The sequence below is a fragment of the Sesamum indicum genome, linkage group LG8 (genome assembly GCF_026168435.1).
Source record: "Sesamum indicum cultivar Baizhima isolate 11 linkage group LG8, ASM2616843v1, whole genome shotgun sequence".
Taxonomy (NCBI): domain Eukaryota; kingdom Viridiplantae; phylum Streptophyta; class Magnoliopsida; order Lamiales; family Pedaliaceae; genus Sesamum; species Sesamum indicum.
Window position 1 is genome coordinate 4290618 of NC_142664.1, and position 12922 is coordinate 4303539.

At 30.8% G+C, this 12922-nt stretch overlaps 2 protein-coding genes across 2 annotated transcripts; one reads left to right on the forward strand and one right to left on the reverse strand.

The window, feature by feature from the left end:
- Positions 1-7838: 7838 nt before the first annotated feature.
- Positions 7839-8976, forward strand: LOC105167727 (protein LURP-one-related 15). Its single transcript, XM_011087546.3, has 3 exons — positions 7839-8229; positions 8332-8556; positions 8650-8976. The coding sequence occupies exons 1-3, from the start codon at positions 7987-7989 to the stop codon at positions 8788-8790; spliced, it is 609 nt and encodes a 202-aa protein (XP_011085848.1). The 5' UTR covers positions 7839-7986; the 3' UTR covers positions 8791-8976.
- A 62-nt stretch (positions 8977-9038) lies between these two features.
- On the reverse strand, positions 9039-11906 carry LOC105167728 (nudix hydrolase 18, mitochondrial). Its single transcript, XM_011087547.3, has 5 exons — positions 11561-11906; positions 10186-10303; positions 9984-10067; positions 9608-9736; positions 9039-9524 (listed from the first exon to the last, which is right to left on the reverse strand). Exons 1-5 carry the CDS (start codon positions 11647-11649, stop codon positions 9402-9404), a joined length of 543 nt encoding a protein of 180 aa, XP_011085849.1. The 5' UTR covers positions 11650-11906; the 3' UTR covers positions 9039-9401.
- Between the last annotated feature and the right edge of the window lie 1016 nt (positions 11907-12922).

Sequence of the window (12922 nt, forward strand, 5' to 3'; positions counted from 1 at the left end):
ATGATCTGTTATCCAAATTACTTCACAAAAACTTTCCCATCGAACAGGAAATTTTTGTTAAATATAACAAATTAATATCAATTTATCATATCTTTATCTTAAACAGACAACGAAATTCATTCTGAATGTTCATAATTTAAATTATGAGTATAACGACTCAATCTACTCACACAAAATAGAGTATATATGTCACAAGAAACCAAAATAATAGAAAAAAATAAAAGGCAGACATCATGAGATGTGTATAATATATATGTAGATCCATATCACCCAATTCTTGCAGTGTTGTCCTAAAAAGGGCATGTGATGATGCCTCATGCAAAAAAGTGCCCCAACTCCTTTGAATTATTTTTCTCACCTCTGCTTTTGCTTTCCTCTACCTCTGAATTGGTAACAAACTTTGTGGAGTATGGACAAACATCAACAACTGTACCATCGCACTAATACCCCCCCAACACACCCCCCCCCCCCCCCCCACATATATACATATATATAATTATTACGTACTTTTTTCATACGGGATTCCATGCAAATTAAGTAACAGACCCCACCACTATTTGCTATGCATGCATGTCAGTTTAACATTTAGGGATAATTATATTCACGTCCTTAAATTACGGTCTATTTATATAAATTATATATTCTTTTTTATGTAACTACAAAAACTACAATCTTGACAGTAAAACATAGAGGTATTTTATGTAATATTATTGATATTTTTAGGGAGTACTTATGTCAATGATGCTGATGTTTTTGGTAGGTATATGTGTAATTCTTCAAAAGAAAGAAGTGATTTGTGTAAATAAACCATAGGCCAGGAAATATTGTGTGCTTATCCCTATACATTTATGAGAAGAAGGGAGGAATGACAAGTGTAGCAAATGAAGCTATAGCTTGTTCATTGAATTAGATTTTTTGTTCCAAATTTTATTTGCATTTTTTATGTTAATTAATAACATGGCGTATATTTTTATATATATATTAAATAAAATAAAATTATTTAATAAAATTTGAAATAAAAAAAAGTCCACTCTAGTGGTCACAGTCCACCCATTCGCTGCAAAAAATCATAATTGAGTTAGGCAGCTAGGTAGGGATATTAAGGCTGCCTTAAGGAGCTTTTTAGGCAAATAGTAAGTGAATCCACGAAATGCTTCCAGAAGTTGAAAATAAGCATAGATTTGGAGATTTTCGAATAGGGCAGCCTTTTGAACTGCTGTTGAATCCATGGGCAAGCAAAAGATAATCTGGCAAACTGAAACATCTTAGTAGCTAGAGGAAAAGAAAGCAAAAGCGATTCCCGTAGTAGCGGCAAGCGACGGGATAGTCCAAAGTCTTGATAGTTAGCTCCCAGTCACCGGATAGTCCAAAGTCTTGATAGTTAGCTCCCAGTCATTCGGTCGAAAAACAACGGCGACCAACGCGTGTAGGTGCACTATGCTGTGGTGGGGATTGTAACTTTCCATATTTCAATGGGAAATTGGTGAGTCGATCTACCTACATGCCTTGCTTTTACTGCTGTATCGGGAGTTACTCCACGTATTGCTTGACATAAAACAGATAGTGGATTTGTTTCTTTCTTTTGTTGAATTTTTTTCATGGCTCGATAGATAATTTGATAAGTCAATGATTTCTTTTCCGTCTTTCAGAATACGGTTAACCAATATGTTAACTAATCAATTACGATAAATTGGATCGAATTTTCTTGTTTTTTCTTTTGCAGTACCTCGACGTGACATGAGCGTGAAAAGGGTTTAAGGAATCAGTTTTCTTTTTATTAGGACTAAAATCACTTATTTTGACTTTTTTACCCCATATTGTAGGGTGTTTCAGATAGGCTCTGAAAGGAGGAGAACTGACTTTTGGGTGAGACACCGAAACACTGAAGCTATGAAAAACAATTATGCAAAGGGAGGGAAGCCCCTTTCTCGACTCCTAGTCCTGAGCCCGAAAGCACCCAAAAGCGTGAGGGCGTAGGACATAACCAAGAGAGAGGGCGTACTCTCCCAACCAAAGAGAGACGCTAGAGTGGCTGACCTCCTAGTATTGAAGTAATAAATGGTTTACAGATCATTACTATTTAAATTTTTAAAATAATACTGCAGACTTATAGTGACCCAAAATATTTTAATCTGGATTGATGATGCCTTATATTAATAGTTAAGATTGAGATTCTATGGATTTAAGTTCACTAAACATGTGGATATTTGTCTGATTTTTATATAAGTTTGTGAATTTATTTGAATTTATATTATTATTTTTAATTATATTAATATATTGATTGAATCGATATATTAATATTTTATTACGACATTGATATTGTCATGTATTACTGAAATCACTTTCTTGTGGATTTCTTTTGTGGCCACAAAACTATGAATTGACAACCCACACACCAAAATCACTTTTAATCAAGTGTGATTTGCAGAGACATTTGATACTCAAACTATAGGCGAAATTGCATATCAACAAAAAATAAATAAATTTGAGCTAAAAACTCCTTATATTTTAAATATAGACAGAAAAATATTCTCAATTTTCTTAAATTCAGCTCAATTGACCATTATGCCCTTATTCACTATAAATTATTTTTTTTTAGTGAAGTACAAATATTTTTTTTTTTAATGTATACACTTCCTATGATTTAATAAATTCATCTTAACGTTAGATTTTAAATTTATAAAAAATTATGACCATAGATTTAACTAATTTTATATATACTATATTTATAATTATTAATTATAAAGAATAGTGGATTTGGGAGACTGCGAGGCAACCACTAGGGGTGGCAAATGAGTCGAATCGGCTCGATTTTGAGCTCGACTCGAGATCGAGCTCAGTTGTGTGGCTCGCGAGCTGCCCTTTTTTTAATATTTTTTATATATATTTTTATTTTTAAAATTTTTTATATATTATTTAATATTTGATCAATTTTATAATCAAAATTGACCATATATTATAATTATTAATCAATATCATATATTTTTTTAATAATAATAAATTATGGTATTTTATTTTATACATTTAATTTTTATACAAAAATAATTTAATCAACAACTTAGTAAATCAAAATACTATTTGTAATTAAAATTATTATTTAATATGACATATATAAACTTTATGTTATATTTTAATATATATTTGTATTACGTTATACTTTTTTTAAATTGACAAGTAATTCACTTATGGTTTTTTTTATCTATTTTTGAGTTTTATATTTATATCAGGATACATACTATGCATTATGCAATCTATTCTATTATTTATAAATTTATGTCAAAATTTAGTAATTCCTATGAAATAATCTAAAAATAATGATAACATAATAATAGTGATGTTCAACAATTTTAATTATTATTTTATTATATATATAATGAGATAAAAAATTCAATCAATAATTATGATATCTTAAAATTAGGCACTCGATTCACACCAAATTTAAATATATATAAGAGCGTGTCATTAGATTATATTAGATGTTTTGATTTAAAATCACATGGCCTGATTTTACAATACACCAACTTGAATGATTATTCTTATGTTTCGAGTACGATATCTTGACATGCGTATATCCAATAAATCTAAAACTTTACCAAGTATATTTTTCTGTAAGTATGATCATATGTAATGGTCTGATCTGAATTTTGATAGTTCGATTAACTCATGTTGTTCAACAATGTAAGATGATAGTTACATCAATTTAATACTAATATTTATAAAGATATAAATTTACTGCAGATTGTGAACATATATTAATCCCAACTATAAAATATTTTTATGTATTTCAATTGCATTATTTCAGATAATTGATACTTTTCTATAACATTAAATGTTCAGAATGACTTTTTTTTGTACATTTTACTAATCATATTACTACTAAACTAATCAATAGTTTATATTTATAATAAATTAGAATTTCATACTATATTTTGGTATATTTATAATATAGTATACATTATACAATCTATTTTATTACTTATAAATTTATGTAAAAAATTGGTGATTCTTATTATTTAATCTAATAATAATAATAATAATATATTATGCATTATACAATTATAAATTTATGTAAAAAAATAATAATAATATAATAATAATAATAATAAATCTTTTAAATCTATAAAATTGATGATTACTGGTTGCCAGCCCTAGCAACCACCATCGCCTAGATTTAGGAAAATGTAAAAAACTTTTAAACTCAAAATAATTAAAAGAAAAATATTAAATTAATTTTCATTTTAAATACATCTAATTATAATCTAAATATAAGTATTATTTGTAGTAAATAATATAATTTATTTAAAATATATTTAAACTATATAATAATTTAAATTAGTTAATAATATATCATTGTTATAATTAATTAACATTTACATTATCCAGACGTTTAAATTTACAAAGTGAATTTAGTATATTAATCTAATTTGATTTTTCAATTTATACTATAAAATTTTAAAAAATGTTATATACTTTTTTGGTTTTTTGATACTTAAATAAATATATATATATAAATAAAATTATTATTTCTTCGAGAAGGATGAAAATGTGAAGAAATGTAAAAACAAGGTTAAATCATGATAATTTGACCATAATCAATTTTATACACATCATAGCAATACTTTAGTCAATTAAGAGCAAAAAAATAAAAAATAAATGCACTATAGATGCATATTTCCCTACTTTCCATTAATTCTTAATTGAATGGGGTTTCGTTGTAAGAGTTTATTCTTAAAATACAGTAGAATTTTTAGCTATTTTTAAAAAATATAGGGGCATAAAATAAATTTAGAAGTTTTCATCAAGAAAAAATTTATTGAATCAATTGTTTGAAAATCAAATTATTTATTTTACTTATTTTCTTAGAGTCGCAATTTATATGACAAGTGTAATATATATGCCATGTGATTGATGTACAGTTTAAAAAAAAAAAGTGATTAATTTGATTCGAGTAAGAATTTTACTGAAAAAATGACTCAATAACTACTGAAAAAATCATCGTCGAGCTAATTAGCAAGTAAAGTTCTCGTTGCTAATCTACTTTATTCAATATAAGAAATTTACTTGCTAATGCATTTAGCAACAAAAAATACCTTGCCGACAAATTTAGCGACGGGCTACTTAAAATATATATTAAATAATATAAATTAACAATGAGAATTTTACTTGCTAATTTAGTTCAACGTTAATTTTAGAGTCAAATTTTTTCGTAACTATTTGAACAATTTTCTGGTAGCGATACAAATACACCCCTCTCAAGTTTTTAAAATTACATCATAAATTTACTAAGATTTATTATTATCCTACAAATAGTCATAACATTTTAAAATACTATACTCATCATTATTTTAGTAAAATGACAAATTTTAAATTATTTAGACTGAATTTTAAAAAAAATTCTCTATAATTATGTGTCAATTATATGATGATTTTTTATAATATTTTCGTCGAAAAATGATGAGAACTTGAAATATAAATTAAATATCATGGTAGAGGATAAGATTTCGGCCTGATTTGTTTGCATTAGTTTACTTAAAATTTGGGCTAAAGTTAAATAAACATCTTGGGAGGCCCATATAAATTAAAAATAAAATATTGAAGCCCAAATATTTCTGATATTGTAAATGTGAAAAATCAAAATATTCTATAAATAATTGATGCCCCACTAATCACAATTGGCATTCAAACACTTGCATTCATGTTGTATTAATGTGTGATTGATACATATCATTTTTATTATTATTAAATATATATAAACAAATTAAATTATAATTTAAAGGCCAAATTGTATATTATCCCCTTGTGTTTCAAAAATTCAGCTAAAATCCCCCTACATTTTAAAATAAGCAAAACATCTTTCTGTATTTTTAAATATAGCACACTTGTCCCTCAATGCTGATTAAAGCTAATGACGTTGATTTTTTGTCGGAAGACCGTTATGCCGTTATTTAATATATATTTTCATGATCATTGGATCTCTTTTAATTGTATAAGATCGTAGTAGAATTTAATCTATTCATCTCCACCGTTGGATCTTAGATTATTAAAGCTCTAGATTTCATCAATTTTGATATCTAATATATTTATAATTATAATATATAAAATAAAAATTATTATTACAAAAACATAAAAAATAATAAAATTAACCCAACCCCGCTCCCCCCGTCACCCACCCCAAATCCCCCCTCGCGCGATCACCGCAACACGATCGCTCAGGAATGATTTGGACCGTCCGTCGTCTCCCACGAGTATCATAACTAGGCCTAATAATAAGAAAATAAAATATTTATTATGAAAAATCTCAATCAGAAAGTCATAGTAAATGGTAATCGATCATTGCCCCATAATATTTGTGGATCATAATTTTTGGGAAGTCTATTTATAACATAGTAGATAAGATAAACGTTTGTTATCGATTTATTTAACAATAATTAATAACAATCTTTTATCACAAATTTTAATTCATAATAAATATTAAAATATAAATAAAAGTAAATTTTGTTTTGGTGATTATAACCCATGCAATTGTGCACCTAAGAGGAAGCATAAATTCTTTACCATCTCCTTTTTATCTTACTCCTCCAATTTATATATACTTTATGAAAAGGCTCTACATATTTAGCTTATTCCTTTTTCTTTTTTTTTTTACTTTTTCTTTTTGATTAAACTAAGAATGTATAAATACCTTGCTTTTATAAACCAAAAACAGCCTTAAATAAGTAGTTGGAAACAAAATTATTCTCCAACCCCATTTATTTATTGCTCTATTTGTTGTACATTTTAAGAAAAAAAATATATTTCAGGACATTATCAAGATAAGACCGTTCAAGAACATAGATTTTACATTTGGGTTTAATGCATTTTTTCCCCATAATTCAGGATATTTGACGTTTTTGTCCTTTAATTTTTCTTGTTCGCTTTTTGATCCTGTATTTTTTTAATTTATATAATTTTAGTTTTTTTTGTTTCTCCAGAGCTCACCTCCACTAGTGAGAAGAGTAAGCTCCGATTGAAAAAATAATCAAAATTATGAAAATTAAAAAGATATATGGCCAAAACACTACCTTAAAAAGTTAAAAGACGAAGTTTTCAAATAATCTAAGTTACAGAACAAAAGACGCATTTAAGCCGTTTACATCGCGCTTGTAATAGCCAAAAAGTAAAAAAGAAAAAGAATGATATTAAAATGTTGTGCAAAGGAAGAAATGAACCTTTGACGTGGAAAAAGTATGCTCCGACTAAAATAGTTTATCGAAATGGACTGTAAATTATTAGATCATACATGATGATATCAGTAAATAACTATGCTCCCACTGAAACAATTACATAAGTGGATCTTGAACTGTTGGATCATACATAAAGATATCAGCATTTAACTATGTGCTTCCACTGACACAGTTGTATAAGCAGATCGTGAAGTGTTAGATTATATATAATGACATTGCATTACTTATACTATAGGAAATTTTAATTCAGATCAAGTTTGATTAGACTTAAATTAATTATATGCCAAGTACAATACACTTGCGATATTATTGGTATATAAATCAATGAAAATGATCAATTACATAACGAATTATCATACTCAATCTATGCTTGATTTGCTCCGACCAAATTTAATTTGGATAAAAAGTTTTCCATATACTACTACTCCACTAAAATAGCTCATATAAGTGAGTTGTAAACGATTAGATAGTACATGATGATATCAACATTTAACTTTCCGACATCAATCTTATTCCTATCGAATACCTCACTTTTGACACTTCTTTTCTGCCAATGTTTCTTGATCAAACCATGCCTAGTCTGCAGCGGAGTCCCTCTAAGGCAAAAAAGAACCTCACCTATAATTCTATCATCAACTGAACTATGCTGTAATAAAATCTCAAAGTCCACTTTAATTACCACCTTAATTGAGTTGTCATGGAACATTATATATAGATTAGCAAATAGTGTATCTTCCCCTTCATAATCAACTCAAGATCAAACATGGAGTTCTCCACAACCGAAGCCGAAAATCAGACATCCGTAATCAGTCCAAGTTTCTGCGTCCCATCACACGTCCATCTAACGATCGTGAGGAAACTCCTAGCCGTCACAGATGGCAACTTTGTTGTCACAGATGAAAACGGCAACGTTATGTTCAAAGTCATCGACAAACTCTTCAGCGTTCATGATCGCCACGTCCTCCTCGACGCTGCAGGCACTCCCATCGCCACTTTCAGGAAAAAGGTGTCGTTCTTACAACTGAATTAGGATTAATGTTTCTTGTAACGTGTATTATGTCCTGTTCAAGTAGTTCTTGTCCCAATTACAATCTGGTTCATGTTCCAGGCACTCAGTGCACACAAAAGGTGGCAGGTTTTCAGGGGAGATAGCTCAGCCTCCGCTGATCTGCTCTTCAGTGCTAAGAAATCTTCACTTGTCCAGCTCAAGACTGAACTGGATGTATTTTTGTCGGGAAACGAGGATGAACGTTCGCGTGACTTTAAGGTTGTCGGAAGCTGGTTAGAGAGGTCATGCGTCATCTACGACAAGGATTCAACGCCCATCGCCACGGTACTCATCATTCGTGTTTTTTGAAAATTTTGATTTGAAATTTCCGTTTTCTAACTGTAATGATGCATTTAATCGATCAAATATCGGATGCAGACGCAGAAGAAATGGAATTTTGGCAGCGTTGTCCTTGGGAAGGACCGTTTTGATGTGGTTGTTTATCCACAGGTTGATTATGCTTTCGTAGTTGCCCTTGTTGTAATACTTTACGAGATCAACAAGGACAAGGACGATTAATGAACTATGTTGTGTTGCCCCAGACACGCTCTAGACATATACTAGAAATGGACCTGTTTCTAAGTTGTGAACAACATCAATGCTAATAGTCCGTTTACGCGATTATAAAGAGACAACATAAACTGTAATAAAGAAATTATGTCGTTTATCGAGAAAAATGCTACTTACTTATCTTTTTCTGCATCATATGACTGTCGTCAATGAATCATAGTACGACACTTAATAAAACAAGGAGAGGCGAAACAAAATACAAAAAGTAATTGGTGATAACTATATAGTACGATACTCTTGTTCAATAGTATCCGACGACATCCTTCATAGTGCACGAAACCATTGTAAGCATGTCCTCTACAAGCCAGAGAATCGGACGAAGTTTCACATCAGTCCTCATAGACTACGTCCCGACATATTCCCAAAACATCGTTTCCAGCTCGAAAAACAACTAATTACTAGAGTTTCTTACAGAATCAAAACCTATACAAAGGCTTGCAAATTACGAGAAAATGAAACAAGAGTTAGATGTCGCTAAATCTGGTTCACGTTTTCTTCAAATCGAAGCCAATTGTTGTTCTTCTGTGGTTGATATATATATAGAGCTCCGATTTTTGCTACTACAAGTTAGATTTCCTGCCCTGGTCGACGTTAGCTTGGGCGGTGAGACGGCTCACGAGTAATTCTAAGGCCTCCTTCATCCACCAGTACTGACACATTTTCCTAGCTTCTCTTACACTCACCTGTTAAGACAACATATGCCACTCAGAAATTTCGTCGCGTGATAAACTCAAATCTTTGAACTGTACAATAGACAGATAAGTACCCATAGTCTTTGTCGAACGTCTTTCTCAGGCCAGAACTCAAGTTGCTCCTTAACCAGCAACGGAAACATGTGACCCTCGTAGCATGTGTCGTTGTTTTTGCTCTTGAAATTCCATTTTCCCAATTTATGCTGCAAATTTAGTACAATGATGTAAGGAGAAACTTCCACCATACGTAAAAGTATCGCATGTCGTGGCACAACCACGATTCCACTCGACTATATCAAAGTTGCCGACATAGTACTAAGACGTTCCATAATTTCCTACACTTCCTACAGGTTTCCACAAACAATCAGGACAGCTTAGGTGTGCTACAAATAGTTTCTCGTTTGATTAACGTTGCCACTAGAGACAGAAACAATTCGGACAAGAACTGACCTCGACATCACCTACAACACCGGCCTCCTCCACCGTTTCGCGCAGTGCTGCATCTTCGATGGACTCGTCTTTCTCCCAACCCCCCTGAGTTAAAATAGACGATCATAAGTTTCTCAAATATCGGCTCCTCCGCATCTCAAGTTAGCAAAGTACTAGGAACACAAGGGTTGTCGAGAATCATGACATATATATATATACACACCTTTGGAAACAACATCCCTTTTCCTTTCCTCTGTGAAGTGATGACGAGAACTTCTATTTCTTCCTCGTCCACCATAGGCGACGTTCCAAGGTTGCTCTTATATCTGTAAGGAATACATCTGCATAAACGTAAAACATACGTCGGATGAGTTTGTCCTAACAGTTGGAACTCTCACAACCGCAAATTGAATTTTGATCAGAATAAACGTGTTTGACAACCTAAGATATAATCCATTTTACGTTGTTCGAGCGCAATAATCTGCATTTTTAACATCGAAATAGACTTTTCTATAATCAATTATACAATCGTCGGGCCAAACCGATCAGGTTGAATTGCCAGAAAAATTCCACAAGTCCTATTACATCCGAAAACATGTCCGAAAATTTCAATAATTATTACATTAACAATCTGTATGATTATCAGTCCCAATAATTAGTCAAGCACTGATCATGAAGTCAATCCTGCAGTGCAGGCCCAACATATCCCAGCTTGGACCCACTAATCAACTGATTAATGTGAACAAAAAGACATTATTGGAAACTGAAAAAATAATTATTAAAAACAAAGAAAACAAATGATTTGATTTTCTCCATGTAAAATACTAAGAAGCTTTGTGAGGTTTCTGTGTAAGAAAGTCCATTTCCTCCTGTTGCGTATATGATTGAGTCAAAACGGAAACCGACTACGAAACACGCTTTCTAATCTACTTGGTAAAAGTCATCGTCGTATTTACACAAATTTCTCCAAAAATTGGCTCAAAAACACAAGCAAAAACGTGTGGAGCTGGATATATCAAGAATTGAAACAGCTATCTCGCTCACACATATACATATAATACCATGGACATAATTATTACAACTAATACGTACTCTACAACCTATCAAAAAAACAGAATACATACTCTAGAAGAAATATAACAAATTGTCATTCTTAAAATAAAGAGTTTGAAAATAGTCATTGATTCCGGCCAGGCCCGCATCAGTTGTCGACCATAATTTTTGCAGATGTGACTAAAATATTTAGCTCAATAACCACCGCAAAAACTATAATTCATGATGGAGAAATTAAATTTTTGTCTCGATTTTATCCGACCATAATTAATAATAGGTATTTACCCGATTTTTAGTAGCCAGTGTGACGTTAGTAAATTATTTTTTCTAGTTATAAAATCTTGGCATTACATGAAAAGCGAAAGATGGAACAAGAATCATGTCTTAATTCAAACTAAAACTCATGTAATTACTGACCAGGAGTCAACTATCCGAATTACATCAAAGAGATTAACAAGAAGTGTGTGTGTGTGTGTGTGGTGTGCGTGTTTTTAGAGAGAGAGAGAGTAGAGAGTGAGAGAGAGAGAGGAATTATATATATGTACCCGACAACTTGACGGTGGCCATGGAAATTGTAGCGCTGCAAATGTCTTCCAGTACGAGAAACGAGAGTGACCATGTTCTTGAGTTCCATGTATATGATGATGATGATGATGATGATGATGATCTTTGTTGATTATAAACTGGTAATTATTACAGACATATATATATGAAGAAAACAACAACAAGAACAAGAAGAAGAAGTTGAAGTCTTCTTGTAATGGAAATGGGGAAGTTGGGAGAAGAGAAGAGAGTGATGCCAAAGGCAAACGTTTAAGTAGAGGGGGGGCTTTTTTTTTTATGAAACGGGTACCATACCAACACGACTTTGTCTTTACATTTATTACCTTTCGTTCTTTGGGATACCGTTGCAACGAATAATGGCAGTTTTTAATGCCCCCCCCCCCCCCCCTCCCGGGGTTACTGGGGGTGGGTGGGTGGGTTAACGAGGGGGTGAGGAGGGATATGAAAAGAGAGAATACGTGGCGCTGACGCGTCAATTGTGGACTACATTTGCGGCTTCTCTCTCTGTCGGATTTCCAACACATGATCACTACGAGTAGTAAATAGTTATCACTTTCTATTAACACTCTACTTCTAACTTGTGTTTTTTCATCATCATAAAATAAAAATGAAGGGGGAATTACAACTTTCTTGTTTTGAAATTTGAAATAATTATGGATATTTAATTATTATTTATAAAATTATTATTATTTTGTTTATATTTGATAAAGTTAAGATTTAGATATTTTGCACTTCTAAATTATGCATGTATTTTTTTTTTATTTTTCTTAAAGTACTAAAGTGTAATAAAAATATTTTTGATAAATAATTTGGTATTAATAAAGTAAAAATGCCCTCCTCATGACTTACTCCTTATACTTTTCGTTTTACTCCCTAAAGTATGTTTTACTCAAAAAACTCCCCCGAAGTTACTTTTTAATGATTTAAAGTTTTATTTAAAAATTATTGTTTAAAATTTATAGCTTTTTGTAAATCATGTGATACAAAAAATATTTACAAGTTCAGTACATGCAAATATATTTTACAAAGTAAATTATTTATATTAAAAATATATGTAAATATGTGTAAATTCATAATGTATATAATTTTATATAAAAAAGTGTGTTTAAGGGAAAGTTTTGTAATAGATATCTTTTAGGGGTGTAAATAATAAGAGTATTTTTTATTCAAAAAAAAAAAGAGTATTTTTTATTCATATCATGAGTGGGTATTTTGTTACATTTTATAGTTTACAGGAATAATTAATGCACTTCATGCATAGTTTAAGGGTGGAAAATGTATTTAACCTACAAAATTATGTAATTCTTAAATGGAGGTTTGAAATTGTAAATCTTGCCCTCGTT